The 27,508-nt window shown below is 36.6% G+C and overlaps 1 protein-coding gene across 3 annotated transcripts in view; it reads left to right on the top strand.

Annotated features, from left to right (window-relative positions):
• KLHL2 (kelch like family member 2) overlaps positions 1-25,479 on the top strand; it is a 112,755-nt gene extending 87,276 nt beyond the window's left edge. For all 3 annotated transcript variants that reach the window (XM_050791808.1, XM_050791809.1, XM_050791810.1), the window contains 9 exons: positions 62-178; positions 1,937-2,086; positions 8,086-8,203; positions 12,971-13,168; positions 13,583-13,684; positions 15,298-15,426; positions 16,097-16,237; positions 19,871-20,014; positions 24,364-25,479. In XM_050791808.1, the coding sequence (XP_050647765.1) occupies positions 62-178; positions 1,937-2,086; positions 8,086-8,203; positions 12,971-13,168; positions 13,583-13,684; positions 15,298-15,426; positions 16,097-16,237; positions 19,871-20,014; positions 24,364-24,392 (1,128 nt within the window). In that variant the 3' untranslated portion in view covers positions 24,393-25,479. The remainder of the gene's footprint in view (positions 1-61; positions 179-1,936; positions 2,087-8,085; positions 8,204-12,970; positions 13,169-13,582; positions 13,685-15,297; positions 15,427-16,096; positions 16,238-19,870; positions 20,015-24,363) is intronic.
• The last annotated feature ends 2,029 nt before the right edge of the window (positions 25,480-27,508 follow it).

Genomic DNA, 27,508 nt, shown 5'->3' with positions numbered 1-27,508 from the left:
ATCCAGCTGTGTTGGTACACAACTCATTTCTTATTTTTTCTTCTCCTATATTTTCTGCAAGGTATTTGAAGCAGTAATAGCATGGGTGAACCATGACAAGGATGTGAGGCAAGAGTTTATGGCCCGACTGATGGAACATGTACGGTTACCTTTGCTTCCTCGGGAATATTTAGTTCAGGTAAATGCATATGCAAAACATACGAATCCACACAGCACCATGTCACTGGACTGACAGCATGTAGATACCTGTCAAGCAGTGATAAGAGCTGTAGAATGCAGATGTGTGGAGTACAGGACAGAAGACAGTAAAGGACCCTGCAGGCTGGAGTGTAGTGGCGTCATCTCAGCTCACCTCAACCTCCACCTCCCGGTGATTCTTGTACCTCTGCCTACTGAGTAGCTGGGACTACAGGTGCATGCTACAACCCCAGCTAATTTTTATATTTTTAGTAGAGATGGGGTTTTGCCCTGTTGGCCAGGCTGGTCTCGAACTCCTGACCTCAAGTGATCTACCCGCCTCGGCCTCCCAAAGTACTGGGATTACAGGCGTTGTGAGCCACCGTGCCCAGCCGCCATTCCCCATTCTTAGCAATTTGCTTTTGCCGCTATTTTTGATTTGGGTAAGCAAGTACTAGCACTTATCAAGGTAGTATTTGTGGTCGTTTAAATACATGTAAATAAATGTCCCTGTGGCTGTCACTGCTTTGCATCTTCTTTACTGTTTTTTTCTTTTGATAGTCTCTTCTGATTCTCTTGCAGACCTGCAATTTTGAGGTCTGACCCAAATACTGTTTAATTTTACTTTGTAATTTAATAGTGACATGCATTTGATTTCTGTCTTTATTTCTAAACTGTGGGAAAGCATTATTTGAAATAAATATGAATAAATGATTCTTTGGTGGTCTCCAAATAATTTTAAATTTGCTCTTTTTTTAATTAGAATCCCACTAGGAACATTTCAGCATTATTTAAATAACTGAAACCATTGAAAGAATCATTTATTAAGAAATTAGATTTGAACATTTTAGACTTTCTTGAAGCCTCATTACTTTTTGTGATCCATGTAATTATAGGTCTTCTGGTATTAAGAAAATGATCCAAAAGGCCAGGCGCGGTCAGTGGCTCACGCCTGTAATCCCAGCACTTTGGGAGGCTGAGGCAGGCAGATTGCGTGAGGCCAGGCGTTCGAGACCAGCCTGGCTATTGGGGCGAAACCCCGTCTTTACTAAAAATACAAAAAACTAGCCAGACGTGGTGGCAGGTGCCTATAGTCCCAGCTACTCAAGAAGGTGAGAGAGGAGAATTGCTTGAACCTGGCAGGTGGAGTTTGCCAGGATTGTGCCACTGAACTCCAGCCTGGGCGACAGAGTGAGACTCTGACTGCAACAAGAAAAAGAAAAGAAAAGAAAACAAACCCCAAAGCCTGTCCTGCATTTGAGGTCAGGCTAGGCAGCACAAGATTTATAGGTACATTGCTTTAAGGTATTTCTAATCTCTTTTTGGGATATTTTACTTGCCCACTTATATTTGAAAAAGGTATCATTAACTTATTAGTATTGTCTTCTCCTGAAGGATGCATTTATCTAAATTTTGTTTCTTGTTTTGCTTACTTTTTGGCTTAAAGGTTAAAGATTAATAGGTGGATATAATATCTAAAGAGTTCGTCATATTCCATAGCTAACACTGAAGTTTATCATTTTTCATTGCAGTTCTTTTTATTACCTATGTATGTTTTTCTCTGCAGGCCAGATACTTGAGCATTTTTTGGTTTTATTTATTTTTCTCTTAGTTGTATTTATAAACTTTCCTCATTTACTTTTAGACTAAACTAAAGGATATAGTTACTGCTTTTTTCCTCTCCTTTACTCTTTTTCTTTGGCAATTTAATTATGAAATAGCCCTACCCTCAGGGGGTGTGTCTGATTTCTTATTACAGAGGGTTGAAGAGGAAGCATTGGTCAAGAATAGCAGTGCTTGCAAAGATTACCTCATTGAAGCAATGAAGTATCATTTGCTGCCAACAGAGCAGCGTATATTAATGAAGAGTGTCCGGACCCGGCTGAGGACACCCATGAACCTTCCCAAAGTAGGATCTGTTGCTCATGCTTGTTATTCATGCGAAAGGCTTATAGTGAAGCTGTTAGTACTCTGCTTATTTGAATTTCCATGATTTATTATTTGTTTTAGTTGCCCTTCAAGAGAAAATGTGCCTAAGAATGCATTGTAGTGTTTGTAATTCAACCTCTATTGATTTTATATGTTAAGGGTGGGGATTGTTTGGTCTATTTAATTTTTATAAACTACATGATGTCACTTTTCTAGAACAGAAGACAACTGGTTTTTGTCCCCTCTGAGTTTTATTAGCTCTAATTATAGTAGAAAACTCTAATTATAGTCCAGAAAAAATCAGACCAGGTAGAAAGATTTCTCTGTAGGCCGGGGGCGCTGTGGTTCATGCCTGTAATCCCAGCACTTTGGGAGACCGAGACCGGCGGATCACCTGAGGTCAGGAGTTTGAGACCAGCCTGGCCAACATCGTGAAACCATGTCTCTACTAAAAATACAAAAATTATCCATGTGTGGTGGCAGGTGCCTGTAATCTCTGCTACTCAAGAAGCTGAGGCAGAGAATCACCTGAACCCAGGAGGTGGAGGTTGCAGTGAGCCGAGATTGTGCCACTGCACTCCAGTCTGGGCAACAGTGCAACAGGCTCTGTCTCAAAAAAAAAAAAAAAAAAAAAAGATTTCTTTGTAAGCTAGGTATTTATTTAATAACTAAAGACCTCATGGTTTCACGGAATTACACATTAGAACTACGGATAATACAATAGCTTGTTCATTTCATCTCATTGCAGTTCCCTGTTGTATACCATCTGATGGTTCCCTGCACATCATGTGTAGCCGCTTCAGCCTACATTCCTATGTCTTCCCATGTCTCTTGTGTTCATGTTTTCCTATGTGAATGTTTATATTCTACCTTGGTCTTTTTAGCTGTGGCCATTCATGTTTTACCAATTCAGTTTTTCTTGTGAAATAACCCCTCATTTCTGTCTCTGTTGGCAATTCCTTCTGCTCTGTTTACATCTTTATAGTACGACCAATACTTTAAGCACCATTTTGTGCGTGGTCTCATCAGAATGATTCATAATATAAAGACTTTATTTATGTATTTATTTTTAACTCTTGTGTATGTTTTGGGCAATGCTGGATTAAGAAATAAGAATCTCTTCTCTCTTGTTTTCTTATATCGTCTTTAGTTATTACTCTCTCCTTTCCATTGGATTATGTTTTTTAAATTCTTTCACTTTAATACTTGTATTTAATATTTTTCTAAGTTTTACTTTGGAGTCTACATTTTTAATTGCTGCAAATCTATATTGGTATTGTTTTTCTGTTTTGCCTATTACTAACAACAGTACTCAATTTAAAACTAACTGCAGATTTGCCAGGGTGCTGTTGACTTATTTTTCTAGATCATTAGTAAATACTTTAATTTAGAATTGATCTCAGAACTCTCTTGGTGACACCTTGTTAGAAGTACCCAGCCACTGACACAGTCTGCAGAAAGTTTCATTCTATATGATTATGTTTATTATCTAAGCCAAAATAAGTAATTTGGCATATAACATCTGATGAGGTTGAGGATCAAATGGATTCAAATTTGGCCTGACTTTCTAAACATCCTTCTGTGTGTTATTTTATCGGCCCCTAGAAGTTCAAATGCTTTTCTCAAAATCTTGTTAATTTTTACTCAGAATTATCATCACTTAACAAAGTGCATTTACAAGGCATTCACTTCCTATCCTGGTTTGAAAATTGGTATTTACTTTCTTTAAATTTTCTGATCCATCCTCGGTTCTCTGAGATTTTTCAGAACTAATTGTAAGTGGCTTAGTAAGTACATTAGCTCGTTCCCTTAATACCTCGGTATTCATGCTGGGTCTGCTGATTTTATACATGTTTACAGTTTTCAAATACCCTTACACCTACTTTTATAAGTACCCATCTTTTAAGTCTTCATTAATTCATATTTGTCCATCTTTTTTGGTGTCAGTTTTTGTTCTTACAAAATAATCCATTTATAAAAATTGCTCAGTCTTGGCAGTAAATTCTAAGGTTGCCATATTTTATTTTACTGTTTTAATGTTAATCTTTGCAACTTCCTTCTAAATAATGTGCTATATCTTTAATACTTTTTAAATACTTCATATTTGTAAAAAAGAATTTCTTCTTGTGTATTTCTTCTTCTGGCATCTTCAGACTTTCCTATATTTAGCTATGCTGCAGAGACCTTTAGAGTGAAAATGATTTCTGGAATAAACACGTCATTTTGATTTCTGGAATAAACATGTCATTTTTGAAACCTTCTAGAGTTCTCGGTAAAAGCCTATCAAGTACTTACTTTCTCTTTTGTGGTGGTGTGTTTACATTGTTTACGTTGTTTCTGGGCTTCTCTGGTTGTGGTTTTGGAGTAGGACTCCTGTAGCTGTGTTATACTTTTAGATTTCTCCGTTCTCTAGCTGTTATTTTGTGGTGGGTATGTGGGTTCCTGGAGGTTCTCTTTCATTCTGCTGTATCAGGGTGGTGGGGGGGGCAGCAGACCTGCTGGATAGCAGTGAGCAGCCCTGTTGCTTTGACTTTGCATGTTACTTGTATGACCCCTTCTCAGTGTATTTGTTTATCCACACATATTTTCAAAAAGGTGCTGGTGATGAACGATTTTCCAACATCACTGTTTGTCATTTTAGAGTTGTTATGTTCAGATTAAGTCTAAGGAGTTGGGTAAGAATGAAGCAAAGATTAATTGCTTATGCTTATTATTTCATAGTAATGATGCCTTTTATCATCGTAATAGTGAGTCAAATTGAACAAAATGTGGTAGTCGTGCTGAAGAAATTACAAGGTTTTGATAATATTTTACCGTGAGAGTGAATTAGTACTTTTTATATTAGGCTCTGATTTTTAATTTGCATGAATGATTCTTTTCATATCTCAGACATTAGTTTTGGCTTCTCAATAAACAGATTGTGTAAGGCATCCTTGGATTTGTACATCATAAAAATTATGTATGTTTTGCTTCTTTTGTATTTTGTTAGCTTTTCTCTTTGGAATCTGTATTTTTATAAGTGCTGTCATATTTCTGGGTATATATTATATTTTAAAAATATTTTTACTCAGTATATTTATTGAAATTTTCGGTTAGAAACAATTTTTCAGGAGTTAATTTTCAACTAACATTTATTTAATAGGTAAAGAAAATAAAAAGAACAAAGTTTAATTGACCTACATTTCAGGATGACTACTGAATTTGCTTAACCTTCTACCCCTTGCCCTCTTCAAATATGTTACATTTAACTTTTCCTTACAAAAGGTCTTATTTTCTCGTTCCTTCATAGCATAATTAGTATGGTGTTTTCTCAAATATCTGTGTCTTTTACAGATAACTGGGGTGTCAGCATTATGAGCAACTCTTTTGGTAGCCACACAATGGTTTATGACACAGTCTCTTGGTTTTATATAAATATTCCTGCCTTCTTGTCCCCCCATTGCACATTCTCCTTGTCTCCTTTATCCCTGATTCCTGGAGATCCAAATCCTCACCCCATTTACCTCTCTTGGGTGAGTAAAGGACAGATATTACCACTGTTCTCTGTATGTAATAGCACAGTTTTCCTTTTATCTTCATTTTAATGTGTAAAAGTGAACTATTGCATGGAAATGGAAATCTTATATTCAGACTTTGAGGATTATGAAATCTATAACTGAGTATTATTTCCCAAAAAGTTTAAAAAGTGTTCCATTCTGAAATTTTAGAAAAATTGGTCTTCATCAGATATATCATCTAAGACTCTTTCACTATTGTCTCTTGGGCAGTTTTGAAGTTTTGAACAGAACCCCTAAATACAAGGTTTATCTTAACATGCATCCCAGTTCTGTGATTTTTACAACGTTGCTCCCGTGCTTTTTTTGGGTGGTCAGAGGTGAGGGTATTGTGTATTTTCTTTCTTAATTATGTTTATTTTATTTACTTATTTTTTGAGATAGAGTCTCACTCTTTCACCCAGGCTGGAGTGCATTAGCACAGTCTCAGCTCACTGCAACCTCCGCCTTCCAGGTTCAAGCAATTCTCATGCCTCAGCCTCCCGAGTAGCTGGGATTACAGGCGCGTGTTACCACGCCTGGCTAATTTTTGTATTTTTGGTAGAGATGGGGTTTCACCATCTGGGCCAGGCTGGTCTTGAACTCCTGATCTCAAGCGATCCACCTGCATTGGCCTCCCAAAGTGCTGGGATTACAGGATTGAGCTACCGTGCCTGGCCAACCCAAATGTTGTTGGTTGGTTGTTTGTGAGACAGAGTCTCACTCTGTTGCCCAGGCTGGAGTGTAGTGGTTGGTGCAATCTCAGCTCACTGCAACTTCCACCTCCTGGGTTCAAGTGATTCCCATGCCTCAGCCTCCCTAGTAGCTGGGATTACAGTTGTGCACCATCATGCCCTGCCAATTTTTAATTTTTGTTATTTTTTTGTGGAGAAAGGGGCCTTGCTGTTAACAGGCTGGTCTTGAACTCTTGAGCTCATGATCTGCCTGCTACAGCCTCCCAAAATGCTGGGATTACAGACGTGAGCCACCACACCAGGCCAATTTTGTTTCTTTGAATTCAACACTAGAAGAAACAGGCCTGAAAAAAATTATATAGTTGGTTTATGTTCTGTCTTCTTTTAAGACTTTTAAAATTAATTCTGCTCTCCAGTTACCAAAAACTAAAATGCGCTTCTTTTTGGAAACTTGGGATTTGCTCTCCGGTTCAGGAATCATTTTTTTCTATGTACCCATCTTTCTTTAATTCTAAGTACAGGTAGCTCCATTGCCTAGTCAAGGTTGCAAATTTCCCCTTTTTGTGTATCTGAGTTACTCTGTATTCTGTTTGTTTTTATTTTTTGTTTCTTTCTAACATCTGTTTTTCCAATCATTATCTCATCTTTTCATGAAGGTCCTTGCCATTCTTTACAATTTTTGATTTGAGACATCATTTATGTTTACATTATTCTGATTTGACGGCTGTATTTTCACTGTTGCCAGAGAGTGTCTGTGTATACTCAGTAAAAGACAGACACATTGATTTCTAAATTCTATCCATTTAGCAAGACCGTAGATCAGGTTCCAGGAAGCTTTCACTAAATTACGGCAGCTTTTCATTTTCTGATCAGCAGTAGCAATTACGTCTATACTAATCGCATAATTTTTTGATCATATCTAATTGTGTATTGTTCTTGAGTTACTTCGTAAGTCTTGTCTCAGTGACATCTATAAAGTCTTGAAGGGTAGAGACCATGTCTTATATTTCTTATGTATAACACCTGACATAGTTCTGGACACATATAGATGGTAGGCATTTAGTAAATAGTTGTTGGATTGAATTGAGGGAGTTTATAGACCTCATTTGTTCTCAAAAGTAGACTGTAATGTATTTGTTCATTATGATATCTAGCATTTCCATTACCTGTCCTGTTAGGTGGTTTTATTTGTGGGGCATCAGGAAAGGTCTCTTTACTGGAGATTCGGGAATCTGTGCTCTTGTGAGCTCCAATTCAATTACCCCTCCTTTTTCAATCGTTTTTTTTCCTCCTTCTGTCTTTCTTTTAATACTTATTGTCCTTTTCACCTCACCTACCCAGTAACATATGTTTCATTTCTATCTTCTCTCCTGGATTGTGGAGATCTAATGCCTGGTCATTGCAAAACCAGGATCTAGTTTATAGCAAGCCCTATGACATACTGCAGCCTTGCCAGTAATGACTGCCTGCCATTTTTTGGCTTAAATAACTCATTTTGCTTGAAGGATCAGAAACTTATTTTAGTTTTTGAAGTCCTTATTTTTGACTAAATGTGTTGGATGATAGAATTGTAGTTCTAACATGTGCCCCCTTTGTTGATATTTGTGAAATGTTGGTTAGATGGTTGTATTTACCAGCTCACCCTACCATCTTCATCCTAACACTTCCCACACCAGTGTCTTTGTAGGACATTTTAAATCCTGAATATGTAATAATCATTTGTTCAAGTGCTTACATTTCTGCCCTTGCAGTTGATGGTGGTGGTTGGGGGCCAAGCACCAAAGGCTATCCGGAGTGTGGAATGCTATGACTTTAAAGAAGAAAGGTGGCACCAAGTAGCAGAGTTGCCTTCCAGGAGGTGCAGGGCAGGTAAGCATGATGCATCACAGTCAATTCTCTACTCCTGGGTCATTGAGAGCTTCTTTTTCAGGTCTCATTTTATTAATTAGAAAAATCTCTATCAAAAAAACTGAGTAAAATAGCTATGTAGTTAAACAATAATTCAGGGGCCTCGTACACCTCTCAAGACACTGATGGGATAGCTACTCTGTCTCCGTCTTTACATACCTTTCTGATTGTTTAGTGTAAGGTGGAGTAGCTAGTAATTTGCTGGATATTTCCTAGTTACCTTTGCCTGAAGTGTTAAGAGGGGAATTCTTTAGGTTGGGGCCCTTAGTTGTAGGAGATTCCCTCAGTTTATAAGGTACTGTTAAGTCCCTCAGTTATGAGGCATAATTGCCTTCTTCAAGGCATCTGTTTTACAAACATTTGTTGAAATAGACTTTCATTTAGCCAAAGCTGTGATCAAAAGAAGCAGTTATTATTCAAACTCAGGATTTTTCCTGGGACTTAAACTTGGATCCATAATTTCTGTCTCCCATAGCGAAATGAGTTCTGTATGTAATGGAACATTCTATGATGGTAGCACTTTAACAATACATCTTGGAGATTGTTACTTACCAGCATATCTGGAGTTACCTCATTCAGTAAGAGCTGTCTAGTGTTTTATTTTGGTCTGGACATAGTTTTTACTAGTTTTTAAATAGAGCATTAAAAATGTTTTTAATCTTAATGTTATTATAAACAGTGCTACAACAAATCTCTTATACATACATCATTGTGTATATATGCTAATATATTTTGGCAGGATAAAACTCTAAAACTAGACTTACTGATTCAAAAGATGTCTTAAGAGGATATACCAATTATTACTCCCACTAACAGTAAAATATGAAGGTGCCAGTTTCCCTAAACTCCTGACAGTACTTTGTAATTAAATGTTTTGAGCTTTGCCAATCTGGTGGGTGAAAAATGCCTTAATTTGTACTTATGTAATTTGTACTTATGAGGAAAGTTAAATAGCTTTCTTTCTGAATTGTCAGTTCATGGTTTTTGCCATTTTAATAGTTTTATTGATGTCACAGGTACAGTTATATGTTAAGGAAAGTAGCCTTTGTGTCTGTGATGTCTAGTGTGAATATTTATTTGTATTAATCGTTTATCTTTTGACTTTGTGCTATTTTTGCCTTATCTTTTAATGTAGTCCTGTACCAAAGTTTTGTGTCTCTGGACTTAAAAATCTGTTTCTTGCATAGAAAGCCATATGCCAAAATTATCTATATGTGTGTGTGAGTGTGTGTATACACACACAAACATATTTTTAAAAAACTTTATGTTGGGCCAGGCGCAATGGATCATGCCTGTAATCCCAGTGCTTTGGGAGGCCAAGGTGGGCGGATCACAGTCAGGAGCTCGAGACCAGCCTGGCCGACATGGTGAAACCCCTTCTCTACTAAAAATACAAAAAATAGCCGGGTATGGTGGCAGGCGCCTGTAATACCAGCTACTCAGGAGGCTGAAGCAGGAGAATCGCTTGAATCCGGGAGGCGAAGGTTGCAGTGAGCTGAGACCTCACCACTGCACTCCAGCCTAGGCAACTCCGTCTCAAAAAAAAAAACAAAAAACTTTCTGTTGCAATAATTTTACTTACAGAAGAGTTGCAAAGATAGAACAAAGAATTCTGGTATATTCTTTCCCTAGTGTTAACATCTTACTGTGATACAGTTATCAAAACTAGAAATTAGCATTGGCATATTAATAGTAACTGAAATACAGACTTCGTTCATATTTACCATTTTTTCCATTGATTCCCTTATGCTGTTCCAGGATCCTACTTTGCGTTTAGTTGTCATATCTTCTTATCTGAGATAGTCCTAGAGTCTTTTCTTATCTTTTATGCCCTTAATTCTTTGAAGAGGACTGGTCAGATATTTTGAAGAATATCTCTCAAGCTGGATTTGTCTGATATTTTCCCACGGTTAAATTGACTTAGTATGATTATTTCTTGTGACGGTAACCTTGTTCTCTTGGTTAAGGTGGTATCTGCCAGGTTTCTACCCTATGACAAAAGTATATTTTGAAAACATTTGTTGTTCTAGTACCTTTACAGTTTTATTTATAAATACATCTCTCTCTCTTAAGATATCTGGACTGTATTTTAGTCTAAGATGTAAGGTATAGATTTTGGTTTTTAATGGCTAGTCAGTTGTCCAAATACCCCTTATTGACTTATCCGTCTCCATTCATTTGATGAAATGCTGCCTTTATCATGTATTAGATTTCCACATTTACTTGGTTGTATTCTAAATTTCCTGTTCTCTTCCATTGATTTGTCTTGCCTATTCATGCATCAAGACATAGCCACTTTTAGTTACTGTGCTTTATAATATGTTTTACTATGTTGTGAAACTAGTGATAAGACTCCTGTCTTCTTTTATATCCTTCAGTAGATTTTTAACACTTTCTTCCAATGGTCCTCTGTGTTTCTTGGCAAGTTTATTTTTAGGTATTTTATCTACTGGAAATGGAGTTTTGTATGCCATTTACTAACTGATTTCTTAATTCATATCTGATTCCTATTATAGTTCCCTTTACTTTGGGGCCATATGTCATTTGACTCAATTTATTGCAAAATGTATTATTTACTTATTGGATAACTATGAATACATTTTATCTTCATCATGCCCTCTTCCCTCTCCCTCCTTCAGATTAGAACCAATGTCCTTAACTGTGCAAACTTGGCCAAATTTTAATAAACTGTGTAATTAAACTTCTGGGCACTTCAGTTTCCTTATCATACTTCTTTTAGTTCAGTCCCTTCTCCAGACCCAGAGCCTTTGGTGGGGGGCACTTCATAGATTGATTCATTTATTTTCTTCTTCTCTGTGACCTAAAATTCCCTAAAACTTGGTAAGCATACTACATTACTTCTAAGAGATGGCATATTTGTTGTGTTATTTTGTGTGTAGAGAAAGGAAAATGAAAATTGCAATGGGCAAAATTCCCACAAGGAACATTCCCTGGAGTTAGTTATGATTTTGGGATACAGGATTGTTTTATGCTGAAACATGCTGCCTGCTATGTTGCTGCTCACTAGTCTCCAGGCCCTCTTAGGAGGTCTATTAAATTCTGTGCTAGCAGGGGGCCAAAACAGGCAACTTCATTTGAACTGGAAAGGTCTTGTTGCCATATGGAGGACTGCATTTCCATGTATTTTTAAGGGGGTAGGGGAATAAAGCACCAGAGGGTAAGATAATAAGGGATAGAGGTGCATCTCTTGCCTGATGACATCTTTAAAACATTGAACTCGTCAAACATATCTGGTGATTCAACTTCTCCCTACAGGGATTCAGAGAACTGTGAGCCACATTGCCTGCCCTCAGGCTGGCACAGGGACATAAACATAGAACTAAGAACAATAAAAATTTGAACAATTTAAAGTAATTGTATTATAGACTCTGTACATTTATTAAACCTTAAGTGCACTATATAGATGTTATTTTCTATAGGGGTTCAGGAGCTGGACTAATCCCTTTTAGGCTAAAGTAGACCGGGAAGGCATCACAGAGAATGTGGAACTTTAACTGAGGATTCAGAGTTAAAGAGAACAGAGTGGATGGTGATAGGAGCCTGTCCGATTAGGGCAGCAGCATGAAAAAGTTGAGAAAAGTGAAAAGACGGTTGAAACCTGAGTCTAGCAGTCCAGTTTCTCCATTCACTGATTCTGTAATATCTGTTTAGCCCAGGGATCAGCAGACTTTCTCTTGAAGGACCAGAGAGTAAGTATTTTAGGCTTTGTGGTTATATGGTCTCTGTCACAGCTTCTTATCTACTGCTATAGTGCAAAACCAGCCATATGGAAGTGAATAGGTGGGACAGTGTTCCAATAAAACTATATTTATGGATGGTGAAATTTGAATTTCATATAGCTTTTTACAAGTCATGAAATATTATTCTTTTGGTTGTTTTTCAGCCATTTAAAAATATAAAAACCATGCTTAGCTTATGGGTTCTACAGAAATAGTCTGATGGACCAGATTTAGCCTGTAGGCTGTAAATTTGCCGACCCCTGATTTAGCCCACTAACGTGATAAACTAGGAGTGCGTTATGCAAATAAATTATAAGTGTTTAGAGTTTCATTCTAAGAATATCCACTAGAAGATCCAAAATTGAAAGCTATGGGAGGTGAGTACAGGTTCAAATAGTTGGAAAATAATGGCTCATTATTTAAGCTTGTAAATTGATATTTGAAAAAAAATGAGTCAAAATGGTACTTAGCCCATGCCATTGCATCTTTTAATAACCTTAGAAAGAAGGCTGGGCGCAGTGGCTCACGCCTGTAATCCCAGCACTTTGGGAAGCCAAGGTGAGCTGATCATGAGGTCACGAGAGCGAGACTACAGTGAAACTCCATCTCTACTAAAAATACAAAAAATTAGTCGGGCATGGTGGCGGGCACCTGTAGTCCCAGCTACTTGGGAGGCTGAGGCAGGAGAATGGCGTGAACCGGAGAGGTGGAGCTTGCAGTGAGCCGAGATCACGCCACTGCACTCCAGCCTGGGCGACAGAGTGAGACTCCGTCTCAATAATAATAATAATAATAATAACCTTAGACAGACAATTTAGTGATTGGATGTTCTTGCAAATGAATAGCATTTTCAAGGATTTATTTACTGAGGCTCCTTCTAAGAGTAGCATGTTCTGACAACAGCTATAGACTTACTAGAAAGCAATCTTTGGATATTGGTGGTAGTCGAGTTGCACATTGATCTGTAAATGCTGTACTCCTTTTGCAGGCATGGTCTACATGGCTGGACTTGTTTTTGCTGTTGGTGGCTTTAATGGTTCATTAAGAGTTCGTACTGTAGATTCTTACGACCCTGTGAAGGACCAGTGGACCAGCGTTGCTAACATGAGAGACCGGAGAAGCACTTTGGGAGCTGCTGTGTTAAATGGATTGTTATACGCTGTGGGAGGCTTTGATGGGAGTACAGGTAATTTCCTTTTCATCTCTTCTACATTGCTGCTAAAATTAACGTAGTAGTCATGTTTATGGAATAAACCGTGGCATCATTAAGGCATATGTGAGGTTTTAACTGGTATTTAAAGATAAATTTAAAATTTTATCAAGAATTTCCTTAAATGATATGAGTGCTGAGTATATAAATTTTCTTTCTTATGCATCAGTATCAGTCATCAAGTTTTAAAAGCTTATAAATGTCAATAGCTTAGGTAGGAGCCTTCTGGAAAACAAGCTGTTCCTGTTTTTCATGTAATTGATGTGTTTACATTCTGCCATTTTCTTCTCTTAATTTTAGCCCAATGTTACATACCTGAAGTATTTTTCCATATATATGAACTATTGACTTTTTTTAGAGAAGGAAATGAAGACTTGTGTTTTATTATAGGTCTATCATCTGTGGAAGCATACAACATAAAGTCTAATGAGTGGTTTCATGTTGCTCCCATGAACACAAGGAGGAGCAGCGTTGGTGTGGGTGTTGTTGGAGGTAGGTGCTGACAGTTCTTTCAGGTACATATGGCTTTTTGATCCTTGAGAGTGATTCTTCCAATAATCAAAACATTAGTTTTCTGAATGGGCAAGCTAATTATCATTTTAAAAAGAAAATCGTAATTACTGTAAAATTTCAATTATCCTCTTTTCAAAACTAGCTTCTCTATATAAATCAACCTATATAAGGCCTTTTCTCTCCCTCTCCATCCCTCTCCCTTTATCCTCTTCGTGTGTGTGTGTGTGTGTGTGTGTGTGTGTGTGTGTGTGTTTGACTTATATAACAGCAGTCCCCAACCTTTTTGGCACTGAGGACCAGTTTTGTGGAAGACAATTTTTCCACGGACAGGGGTGGGTTGCGGGGCTGGTTTTGGGATGAAACTGTTCCACCTCAGATCATCAGGCGTTAGTGTGTCATAAGGAGCGCACAACCTAGGTTCCTCACGTGTGCATTTCAAGATAGGGTTCGCACTTCTGTGAGAATCTAATGCCTCTGCTGATCTGACAGGAAGCAGAGCTCAGCCGTAATACTCGCTCACCTGTCACTCACTGCCCGGTTCCTAACAGGTTCCAGACAGGTACTGGTCCATGGCCTGCGGTTTGGGGACTGCTGCTATGTAAGACTGTCAGCTGATTTTAATACAGTTGTTTGGGGGGAACAATTCAGGTGACATAAATGTGTAATTTTGTATCTGGAGAAGGGCTGTTTAACATTTAAGGGATGGATTGCCACAGTTATTTATTTATATCCTACTTTGTCTCCCAACAGAAGTTAAGGAAGGCTCTAAGTATTAATGTTTTTTTTTTTTTTAATTGACTTGGGCAAATTTGCAGGTTTCCACCCCCTCCTCATCGTAGGTGTAATTCTCTGCACTTAGAAAAAAACAGCTTTGTTGAGATATAATCCATGTACCATACAATTCACCCATTTCGTGTATACAGTTCATTGTGCATCCATCACTACAATTCATTTTAAAACATTTTTATTATCCTCTAAAAGCAATCCTGCTTCGCTTAGCTCTTACTCCTCTCCTACCCAACCTTCAGCAACTGCTAGTCTGCTTTCTATCACTTAGAGATTTGCCTCTTCTGAACATTTTAGTTGTATGGTATGTGATCTTTGGTGACTCACTTCTTTCGCTTAGGGTGATGTTTTCAAGATTTGTTTATACTGAGGCATTTTTTAGTACTTCATGCCTTTTTATTGCCAAGTAATATTGCATTGCATTCTGATATTAATTTTTGATTTAACCTTTTTTCCAATTTCCTAAGATAACTTTGGTATTTAATTCTGTCTTACAGGATGTTGTTCACTTATCAAATAGTGTTACCTAAAGATATAATGAGTGTGCTTTTTATTTTATCAGATTATTGAGGAAAGTATAAAATTAACATCATCTATACCCTGCAGATCTTCATAATATGATTTGATTACTCCATCTGTCACCATTAGGCAAGACCCTAATATAGTTCATAAAAATCAGAGCACTTTACGGGGAAACTCTACTGCCATGAAGGAAAATACATTAATATTTTCTGGCTTGAAAAAATAGTGTTTTTTGTTTGTTCGTTTTTTAATAAATTTGGCTTTCTTTGTGATTTTATGTGTAGGTTTGCTCTATGCTGTAGGAGGTTATGATGGAGCGTCACGTCAGTGTCTTAGCACAGTAGAATGCTATAATGCTACAACAAATGAGTGGAGCTATATAGCAGAAATGAGCACCAGGCGGAGTGGAGCAGGTACATGTGAACCTATTTTAGCAATCGAAGCACAAAAATGATGGAAAATAGTTAAAGTAAAATGATTCAGTGGCATCACTTTACATTATCTGAAAATATATGATATGCTGATTTTAATGGCACTGCTAAATGTCTTTTGAATTGTGCAGTTAATGGGAGTAATTACAAAGTAATTTTACTTTAAAATTTAATGTCAAAGTGCTATAGACATTTCTGTTTCATTTATATATTCACATTGTTAGCACTCCTTTTAGTTTCTGTTTTTAGTGCTTATTGGGGAACTTGCTTAATAATCAAATCTTTTCATGTATATTTCTTAAAATTTTGTGCTTTAATTCGGGGTTATTTTATTATGGATATTTTTTTCAAAAGGATTACATTAAAGGACTTTTTCCCTCCCTGTGTTTCACCTACATATTATTAATATTTTTATTCTGTTTGACGTGCCTCTTTTTTCAGAATAAAAGTTTGTTGAGATGCTTATTTAATCATCAATTCTATTGATTTCCATTTCTTAAATTGTAGGCTATAGTATCAGCTTGCTTTTATTATGAATTATAACTTCAAAAGTTTTAGTTACAGTTAAATAAACATATTAGTTAAATAAACCTAATATGATATAAATCTCTTGTTCTTTTTGCCCCTCTATTTGGCTGGTTGTGTTTTATAGGTGTTGGTGTGTTAAACAATTTATTGTATGCTGTAGGAGGTCATGATGGCCCTTTAGTACGAAAAAGTGTTGAAGTGTATGATCCTACCACTAATGCATGGAGACAGGTTGCAGATATGAACATGTGCAGAAGAAATGCAGGTATCTGTCAGTTTAAGGTTATAAAACTTATGTTGAATTTTATTTTAAGTTTCACTAGTATAACTGTGTATTTCCATTGTTCTTTTACTGATCTGGGTTCCCTGGTAGACTTTAAACTCTTTAAAGGCAGAAACTTACGTAATAATCCTGTAAAGTGAATGCCTGCCACAGTCTCTGGAACATAACAGGTTGTTGTGACACGTCAGTAAACTTTTTTCTACTAGCTGCTACTTTTTGGTGATAAACTTGGAGACTAATTAATTAGGAGTAGACCCTTCATTTGATACTTGAATTCATTCATTCTTACACCAAATATTTTTTAGTGCCTACTGTGTATCTATCACATACTGGAGATCCTACTTCTCAGGAAATTTAGTCTAGTTGAGTAAATATTTATACTAGGTTAAAAAACTAGTTGGTTATCTAAATCTAGAGGGGAAGTCTGCAGAGGTAACCCTAGCTTAATACAGTTCAGGATTTCCAGGAAAATGGAAAAACTAAAGCAACAACAACAAAAAATAATTTTAAGAAAGTAGAGAACTTTAAGATTAGGGAAATAACCACTTAAAAAGAAGAATCAAGGAAGGGAAATACAAGTGGAGAATAGACTCAAGATAGCTACATAGCCTTTCAGGAAATGCTAGGATTCTTCAAAATTCCATTATCTTCATGTCATTTCTCATAGTGTAAAATAAGTTCCTGGTGAGTCTCAAACTTACGTACACCGTGGGACACCCCTCCTCCATCAGCACGCATCTTAGTTTCTCTTTAAAGAAGTGTGATTACTAAGAAAAACTAAGTATGTGGAACTGCAGATACTGTTAGCCACAGACCAGAATTTATAATTAATTCTGTCTGGCCTTGCACGTCATCTGGTCAGTTGTATTTAGTCATCAGTTCGCTCGATGGTAAGACCCTCAAATCTGGGTCCTTAGTGGAATAAGTGACTCCAGTACACATTAAGTTAGAAAAGCTATGGTGGTTTGTGCAAGTGTCCTTCCTGGATTAGGAAACTTAGTTGCAATTTGAGCTTTTTATGAATATTTTCTTAAAGGTTAGAATAATCTTATTTTTTCTCTATATGTGCTTATTGTTTTCATATCAAAAATTACTCATTTCTTTTAGGTAGAAGAATAAAGAGATAATTTGTATTTATAGAGCTATATGATAGGTCTATCATTATAGAGCTGTTCTTCAAAAAATTGTGTGGGAAAGGGTAGGATTTAGGAAAAAGACTTAAGTCTGTTGAAAAGTTGTTTCATACTTTGACTTAGACAACATTTGATAATAAGGAAGAGAGAGAAATCTGAAAGCTAACTTTTCAGTTTTTCCTTCTCAATCAATTATGTTTATTTTCTATGCAAATAACAGAACTTGAATTATTTACTTCTATAATTTACAAGATACAATATAATCCAATTGAGCATATATTTTAAAATTATTTAAGTTCATAAGAATATTTAAAATCTCACCCTCATTCCATATTCCTGGTAATCTGAAAAAAACTTCTAATAAGATCTGTTCAGCTCTTCCTTTTTAATAACCTAGGCTCAGGACCTCATCCAAGCACCTAAATTACTGGGAAGAAAGAACTAAGCTGGCAAAGAGTGGAGGACACGTATTCAGTGTTAAATGGGGAGAGGTGAAAGCATCCATATAAATTTGAAATAGCAAGCAGCTTACCAGCCAAATTTCAAAAGTTTTCATAAGTATGGTAAATTATGACACCAAGAGTGGAGTAAAAATGAAATAAACTTGAATTAGATGATTATATATAGACTTTTAATACCTAGCACGTCTGTAATAGGTTCTCAATATGAATTTGATTGTGTTGAAGTAAACTGAATAAACTGGAACCATCAAACAATGCAGGAAAGTGCATCCTTTTGGCAAAGTGATTTGGCTCCGATCGCCTAAAAGGAATCTGGTGTTGTGAGTTAGTGGGTTAGTAAAATCGGTGTCTTCTGAATATATAGCCAATATATTCAAATGGATGTATGGACCAACCTCCCTTTCTGCGGTGGGATGCTCTTTAATCTGTGAGCCCCTCGTAGATACAATTGGGAAAACTCTTCAGGACGATATAATCTCCTTGTTCATGCCTTCCATCATAGCAGGGCCATTTTTGAGATCATTTTTTCTCTCACAGTCCTATGTTGTCCATCAACAGACTGAAATATAGTGTTGCATACACATATACCTACTGTATGGAGCTTGTGTGGCAGCAGCATTTGCCTTTTAAGTATTTGAACAACTTAAAATGGTATTAATTTTTTTCCTACAAAGCTTTGTAGATTTGGGCAGCATTCTTCTGGATTCTTTGATGCCCTCTAGTACAAGTTCATAGTAGCACTGAACTTTTTATAAGATATTAAATGTACTTTAAAAAATTACATTGAATTAGCTTTTTAAAAGCATTTACCATTTGACTCCACAGTTTTCTTTCTAATAATATATATTAGGAAAAATTGCTCAAGTATTCAAAACAATATTCAGGGGATCTTTGTTCATTGCAACATCATTGATAACAGCAAAAAAATCAAAATTACTTAAATATCCATCTAAAAAAATGATTAAATAAACTACGATGATATCATACATAAACATTACATTTATTAACTTGAGGAACTGTCCAAAGTATGTTGGTTGGCCAGGGTGGGTAAGTTGTTTAATAAAGTAGCATGTGTAGTGTGAGCTACTTTGGGGTTAAAAAAGAAAGTATCTGAGTATATATGTGTAAAGAAAAGTTAGCCAGAGTAGAGATCAAAATTTTAATGGTCATTATTCTAAGTGACATAAGGTTGGAGGTCATCTTTTTTTCTTTATACTTTTCTAGATATTTTGAATTTTTGCAAAGAAAATAGTTATTTTAATAGATAAATAATATTCTCTTCTTTAAAGGGAGATGAAATAACTAACCATTTAGTGTGATAATTAAAATTAAGAATATTTTTACCTTCTACTAACATATATTTTCTTAGGATTCCCTAAGTAGCTGACTTTGACTTTTTATTTAAAAAAAATAAATAAAATGAGGGTCAAAATAGTTTCCAACCTATAATGTTGTGAAAATTAAGTACAATAATGCATATATAAAGTAACTACTGCATAAATGACAATCAGTAGGAGCTTAGAAGTGGTATTATAGTCTCCTAATAAAGAAAGAATTCTTCTTTTTTTTTTTTTTTTGGAGACGGAGTCTCGCTCTGTTGCCCAGGCTGGAGGGCAGTGGTGTGGTCTTGGCTCACTGCAACCTCTGCCTCCTGGGTTCAAGTGATTCTCTTGCTTCAGCCTCTTGGAGTAGCTAGGACCACAGGCACACTCCACCATGCCTGGCTGATTTTTGTATTTTTAGTAGAGATGGGGTTTCGCCATGTTGCCCAGGCTGGTCTCGAACTCTCGTGACATCAAGTGATCTGCCCACCTCGGCCTTCCAAAGTGCTGGGATTACAGGCATGAGCCATGGTGCCTGGCTATCCTAAAATAAAAAGAATTCTTTACGTGCTCACTATTTGCTTGCCTCCTTTCAAAGAAATTAGTGTCTCTGGATTACCTCACTAAACATGTACAGGGATACTCATATTCATCCAACTTTTTAAAATAATCGTTTTCTCTCTGTGTAATTTTTTAAAGGAGTTTGTGCAGTTAATGGTCTGTTATATGTTGTTGGAGGGGACGATGGTTCCTGTAACTTGGCGTCAGTAGAATATTATAACCCAACAACCGATAAATGGACAGTTGTGTCATCGTGTATGAGCACAGGGAGAAGTTATGCAGGTAACTGGTCTCTAAAGTCAATTATCATACGAAAAGATGACCTCATTATGGTTTTTATATTAACAAAGTTTTTCTGTTATAAGAATAAAGTCTTTTCTGAAGGTATAGTTTATATCTTACTCTTAAGATGATTAACATTGGTTGTGTATATTCTGAAATAAAGCACCAGTATACTTTTGTCATTCTGCAGTCATTTGTATTCAAAATCCCAAGTCTTTGATATACAAAATCATATAATAAAATTTAACGTAGCTAAAATCTGTATGCAGAGAAGAAGAATTCACTATGTGACAAGGCTTTAATTCCTGAGATGTCCGAGAAATAGGATAGGATTCCTATGTCTCCCCGTGGTGCGGCTCCATGAGACAGTATTATAGTGAGGCTGTGGAATAATTTTTCTTTCTTAAGCATGGTGGTTGAGTTATAAAATGTGATTTTTTGTTCCATTCTCTTAGTAAGATAAATTATAATTTTAATAAATTTTATCGTGAATCTTTAAATTGTTTTCAGTGATATTTATCTGGCTTTTAATAGTATAATATTTCTGTAACAAAATTGATCCAATAGTGGAGGAAGAAAATGTCTAAACTAATTAACCATCACTGTTGCTTATGTATCATTCAAAACAGCACTTAGAAGAACTATGTACAGTAGAATTCCAATATAACATGGCTGAATACTAGATTAATTTTTAAAACAACTTCATTGAGGTATAAACTGACAGAATACATAGCGTACAGTTGACCCTTGGACAACACAGGTTTGAACTGTGTATGTCCACTTATATGTGGATATTTTTTGAAAAATAATTACGTTGGAAAAATTTTTTTGGAGATTTGTGACAGTTTGAAAAAACTCAGATGAACTGCATAACCTAGAAATATTGAAAAAATTAAGTAAGATTATGAACACATAATATATGTAGATATTAGTCTGTTTTATCATTTACTACAAAATATCCAAAAATCTATTACAAAAAGTTAAAATTTATCAAAACGTATGCACACAAACTCTTACAAGAACAAACACCTACAAACCATAGATGGTGTCATTCACAGTCCAGAGAAATGTGAACAAACCACAAAGATACAATATTAAATCATAACTGCATGAAATTAACTGTAGTATATTACTGTACTACTCTAATAATTTTATAGCCGTCTCCTGTTGCTGCATTGGTGAGCTCAGCTGTTGTGAGTATCCACTTAAAAAGCTGTGGGGCGCTAATCACCTTTGAAAGAGCAGTTTTGTCTCTTCAGTGACCGTATCTCAGTAAAAAGTTCTCTCTCATGGTTCTGCGTTATTTTTCATCATGTTTACTGCAATATCATAAACCTTGAATAACACCACGGGACCCATGCAAAGTGCCACTGGTGATGATGCTGGGAAGTGCTCCAGCGAAGCAGAGAAGAGTCATGACAGGACAAGAAAAAGCGGAATTGCTTGAGATAAACCATGGACTGAGGTCTGCTGCTGCACTTGCCCACTATTTCAAAATAAATGAATCCAGGGTCGGGATTATTGTAAAAAGGAAAAAGGAAATTCATGAAGCCATCCTTGCAGCCATTCCAGCAGTTTTGAAAACTTCACACTTTTTGTGAAATCCCTTTTTATCTTGTGTTGAACATGCAGCTTTTATGTGGGTGCAGGATTTTTCTTTTTGAGACAGAATCTCACTCTATCGCCCAGGCTGGAGTGCAACAGTGTGATCTCAGGTCACTGCAACCTTCGCCTCCCAGATTCAAACGATTCTCATGCCTCAGCTTCCTGAGTAGCTGGGATTACAGGGGGTGCCACCACGCCCGGCTAATTTTTAAACTTTTATTATTTTTGATTTTTTGGTTTTGGTTTTTGGTGGGTGCAGGACTGCTATAAGAAAGGCATACCTCGGCCGGGCGCGGTGGCTCAAGCCTGTAATCCCAGCACTTTGGGAGGCCGAGACGGGCGGATCACAAGGTCAGGAGATCGAGACCATGCTGGCTAACATGGTGAAACCCCGTCTCTACTAAAAATACAAAAAACTAGCCGGGCGAGGTGGCGGGCGCCTGTAGTCCCAGCTACTTGGGAGGCTGAGGCAGGAGAATGGTGTAAACCCGGGAGGCGGAGCTTGCAGTGAGCTGAGATCCGGCCACTGCACTCCAGCCTGGGCGACAGAGCGAGACTCTGTCTCAAAAAAAAAAAAAAAAAAAAAAAAAAGAAAGGCATACCTGTCAACTCTAATATGACTTGAGAAAAAGCAAAGTCATTATATGACAACTTGAAGCAAAAGGAAGGTGAAGGATCTGAAACTGGAGAATTTCCTCAGCCTACTCAAGCAAAGGATGACTTGATAATTTTGGAAAGGGGTTTGGCTCAAAAAATGTCAAGATAACAGGAGAAGCAGCTTCTGTCAACCAAGGGGCAGCAGATAAGCTCCCAGATGCCATTAAGAAAGTTGTTGAGGAGAATGGTTATCTGCCTGAAAAAGTTTTTAATGCAGACAAATGTGCCACCAAGGACATTTATTACGAAGGAAAGTGAGCACCAGAATTTAAGGCAGAAGGGGTTAGGCTAACTCTACTATTTTGTGCAAATGCAGTTGGGTTTATGATTTGGGCTGCTCTTATCTAAAAAGCTGCTAACCCCCAATCCTTGAAGGGAAAATATAAATACCAGCTGCCAGTCTTGATTGCATAACAAGAAGACCTAGACAAGAACTCTTTTCCTGGATTGGTTCCATCTGTGCTTTCTTCCTGAAGTCAGGAATTACCTTGCCAGTAAGGGACTGCCTTTTATTTTGATATTGGACAGTGCCATTGGCCACCCAGGACCCCATGAGTTCAACACCAAAGGCATAGAAGTGGTCTACGTGCCCTTAAACACAATGTGTCTAATTCAGCCTCTAGATCAGGGACCAGAGGAACCTTAAAGTTCATTCTATATGGCACTCTATGGAAAAAATTGCCAATGCTATGGAAGAGAATCTCAACAGAGAAAACATGAAAGTTTGGATGGATTACGCCATTGAATATATCATGGTTGTTATAGAAAAAACTATGAAAGTCATCCAATCCAAAACAATAAATTCCTGCTGGAAAAAAAAAACCTGTGTTCAGATGTTGTGTATGACTTCACAGGAGTTATGACAGAGCCAGTCAAAGAAATCATGAAAGAGATCGTGGATGTGACTATAAAGGTTGATGGTGAAGGATTTCAGGTATGGATCTTGGAAAAATTCAAGAGCTAATAGATACCAAACCAGAGAAATTAACAGAACATGACTCAACGGAGATGAGTGCTTCTTAACCACTGCCAGACAATGAAGAAGACGTAGAAGCAATGCCAGAAAACAAACTGACATTAGACAGTCTGGCAAAAGGGTTCTGGTTATTCAAGACTGTTTATGACTTATTTTATGAAATGGGCCGTTCTATGATATGTGCACTGTAACTGAAGAAAGTGGTGGAAGGAGGATTGGTATTGTATGGAAACATTTTTAGAGAAATGAAAAAAACAAAAAAGTCAGGAATTACAGTGTATTTCCTTAAAGTTGCACCAAGTGTGTCTGCCTCTCCTGTTTCCCCTGCCTTCCCTTCCACCTCCTCCACCTCTTCCGCCTCTGCCACCCCTGAAACAACAGGACCAACCTCTCCTCTTTCTCCTCCTCCTCAGCCTACTCAATGTGAAGAGACAAGGATGAAGACCTTGATGATGATCCACTTCCCCTTAATGAATAGTAAATATAGTTCCTCTTCCTTATGACTTTTTAAATAACATTTTCTTTTCTGTAGCTTACTTTAAGAATACAATATATAACACATAACATGTTATGACATGTATAACATATATTACATGTAAAATATGTTAATTGACCATATCAGTAAGGCATGTGGTCAACTGTAAGCTGTTAACGGTTGAATTGTGTGGGAGTAAAAAATTGTACATGGGAGGGTCAGCACTCCTGACCCCCATGTCGTTCAAGGGTCAACTGTATATTTAAAGTATATAATTTTATTACTTTTGACATAGTATATACCCATGAAACCATCACCACAATCAAGATAATGAACATACCCGTCACGCTCAAAAGTTTCTGTGTTCCCTTTTGAGTATGTTTTCCAAATTGTAACTACAAAGAGGAAGAGACGAGTTCTGGATTAAATAGTCTTATATTTAGTCCATAACTAAACAGAGATTTCACTGTCACTTAGATTAAAATGATACTACTACTAAAGTTTAAGAAAGAGATTCTGAAACATGATTTGTATGGTTCCTACTGCTTTCGTATTATAATAAAGAATTGAGTGTCTTCTCAGAGATACAGAATGCTGCCTGTGACTTCTTTTTTATCTCTTCATTTCTTTGCTCAGGGGTCACAGTTATTGATAAACCATTATGAGCCTGAAGGACATTTTCAGCATATTTATACATGAGAAACAGCCTTCAACAAGTATTTCTGAAGTGACTGAGAATCTAGCACTTCTCCACTTGTAGCTGCACTTTACGTCTCAGCAGAAGATAAGATCGTCTGCCTTTATAGGCCTCGGATACTGAAGATTATTTTTGGTAGAAGCACCGTGTAGGCTTTTTCTGCAATGAGCAGCAGCTGACTGAATTTTCATAAGAAACTTGGACTGCAGGACTTAATCTGTAGTCTTTAGACAACAGTTGCTTTCATAAAGACTAGTTCTTATCAACCTTGAATGACTACGGATTATTTTGTGAAGGAGGATGAAATGATGCGTGTTCTTGTAAAATTAAATTTTATCTTTATTTCTTCTAAAAATCTGTATACCAGGAACTGAAAATCTTTGAACAGATATTAAAATCTACGTAAGTATACAAACTAGTTGAGGGATAAACTGTTTGCTTTTATAAAATAACTTTGATTACATGAATATAATAAATTATGTGCATATAAATGTGTGTCTATATGCTTTCCTTTAAATATGTTTGAAAAGATGTTTGAAACTTGATTATACTATTTATAATTGGCACAGTACTTTGAATTATGCCAGTACTACATTGTAAAACAGAGTTGTATTTTTTGATATTTAACAATGCTTAACACTTTAAATGCCACTTCTGAGGAATGGACCTGGCGTAACACACTTGAATATGTGTGATGCCAAACTTTTTAAAATAAAATATAAATTATGCTTATTTATTAATTTTCTTTAGTTTAATCTTGGTCATGTTTTGGTGTGTATTTTTAATTTTTTTCTCAAATTAACACTTTGGCATGAACATTACTGCAGGTTTTTGATGAATATAATGAATGTATGGAATTCAACTGAATTTGCATGGTCTTAAGAATTTTTCTGTGTGTATAAATTTAGCTGCTATTAACAGAAGAGAGAACTTTCTGTCAGTAGCCATGTGTGTTGATCAGATACAGTTTTTCTGAGATCTTCAATTAATCTCACTTTAAAAATGACCAAAACATGTCTTTCTTGAATTATCTTTGAATAAAGGTTTGTATATTATTTGTTTCACAGTGTTCTTGATTTTTATCTATTTAGTTTTGTATTAAGAAAGTTTCCTGTTAGTTTGTTTTTGGCTCTTTTATGAAGTTTGCATTTTGTCACTTCAGAAATCTGCATTTTTAATTTATTGCCAAAGTGACCTGACCTATAAGACAAAACTATTAAATGAATAACCAAAGTCAATAAAAATGGTTCTCTTTCCAAGGAAAAGTAACCTCAACTATCAAGGAGAGGTCTGTCAAGGATTGGTAAAGTTTAAACTTTTTGTATTTTTGTGTCCCTGATAATGGGTAGGGCATGAGATAAGGATAAAACAAGTAGCATTAGACCCAAAAGAAAGTCAAAGAAAAAATATATTCCAAAGTAACTGAGAAACTGTGGTTTTGATACCAAATAAAAGGAATTGAGGAAATAGGAATAGTGGAGTCAGGTAGGCAGCTGGGGTGCTGGCACAGCAGAGGAAGGGAAGAGGGGGAAGGAGGAGGTGATGGAATATTGTGACCATTCCTCAGGAATTAAAAAAGTTGGCATGAGCTGTTGCTAGAAGAGTTGATAATCAAGAGGAAAGATTGCTATGATAACATTTCAATTCAAATGTAAACATGGAACCATATATCATACTTAGTTGAACTTTCCATTATAAATGAATTTAATCAGAAAAAGCCTATGCTGAGTTGATGAAAACATGAATTTCTGCCTTAGTGTGGCCTTACAGCACATCATTGTCAAAAAAATGTTGAAGGTCTAATGAACTTGGAGTACTGTCAGCTGTTTCTGACAGAGGCACCAAGAAAAATGTATGAGGTGTCTTTCCTGATCAGTTCCAAACACTAATGTTTCATGAAACTGTATGACTCTATCAACAATTTATCTGAAAAATTATAAAGCTTTTCTTAAAATGTAATCTCAGCCTATTAAAGTAACAAAGTCTTAACCACATAGCATGTCAAATACCTCTGTCTTTACTTTCTTAATCTTTGAAGCTGTAATAGCTACACTGTAATGTGCCCAGGTTTGTCAGTAGCTGGATTCATGTCTATGACTTCAGAGACTTTAGACATATCTCCCTCCCCTATGCCAACCTTTGTCTTTCCAGTTTGAAATGTTTTTAAAGGCACATATGGAAGTGTTCTCAGCCTGTTCCACTACTGTATGAAACATAAGAAGTTAAGGCAGAGAGGTGTCTTAGGAATCCTGTCAAGGAGGCAGCCCCAGGTTTGAGCAGCGTTCAAGGCTGCATCCACATACCTGCATTGTGAAGCAACTTGTCTGCCTGCTTTGTTTGGATCTATGCCTTCTTGGCTGAAAGCAGTGATGACTATGATGAAGGCAGATGGTGTATTTACTGTCAGAAGACTATCAGTTTGCTCCCTGTTTCTTATGGAGTCTTGTGTATGATTCCTGGTATTTATTATCTCTTTTGTTCCTTATAGCATGAAGACCCAGGTATTTGTAATCCCAACTGCTGATGCGTTATGAGACTTATTTTATCAGATATAAAAGGGTCATGTGATATTACATAGCAGTGTGCTGATACCATCTTGTTTCAGTTTTGTCTCAAGCAAATTTACTCCTACTGACTTACATGGCTGCCAGTGTCTCATTTTGGAGAGGAGGCTACATTGGAGAATGGAACCATACTTTGAGTCAAGATTCTGGGGTTCTAATCCTGGCTTTAAGGAAAAAAGCAGTGTGGTATATTGGAAAGCCCATGGGCATAGAAAGAAAAGGGTTCTGGGTTTGCAGCTCCCTCTATCAATTGCTAGCTGTGACTTTCAACACATTACTTAACCTCTAGCCCTTATTTTGTTTTTAAAATGGCAGTAGTGTCTGTGTCACAAGGTTATTGTTGCATTTGAAAGAAATGATGCATGTTCGTATGCCTGAAATCCAGAGGGCCCTCAATAAATTACAGCTATTGTTCCCTGAGCTCCTGTTAATCTTCATTGTAGGTAAATAAGTAAGTTGAGCTGCTGCATGAGCATTTTTTTCCAGCTCTAAGCCTTTAAGGTTTAAAATAATCTGACCT

This window comes from Macaca thibetana, chromosome 5 (assembly GCF_024542745.1).
Source record: "Macaca thibetana thibetana isolate TM-01 chromosome 5, ASM2454274v1, whole genome shotgun sequence".
In the NCBI taxonomy this organism is placed as follows: Eukaryota; Metazoa; Chordata; class Mammalia; order Primates; family Cercopithecidae; genus Macaca; species Macaca thibetana.
Note: the sequence above shows the minus strand (reverse complement) of the source record. Positions and strands in the feature narration are given on the sequence as shown.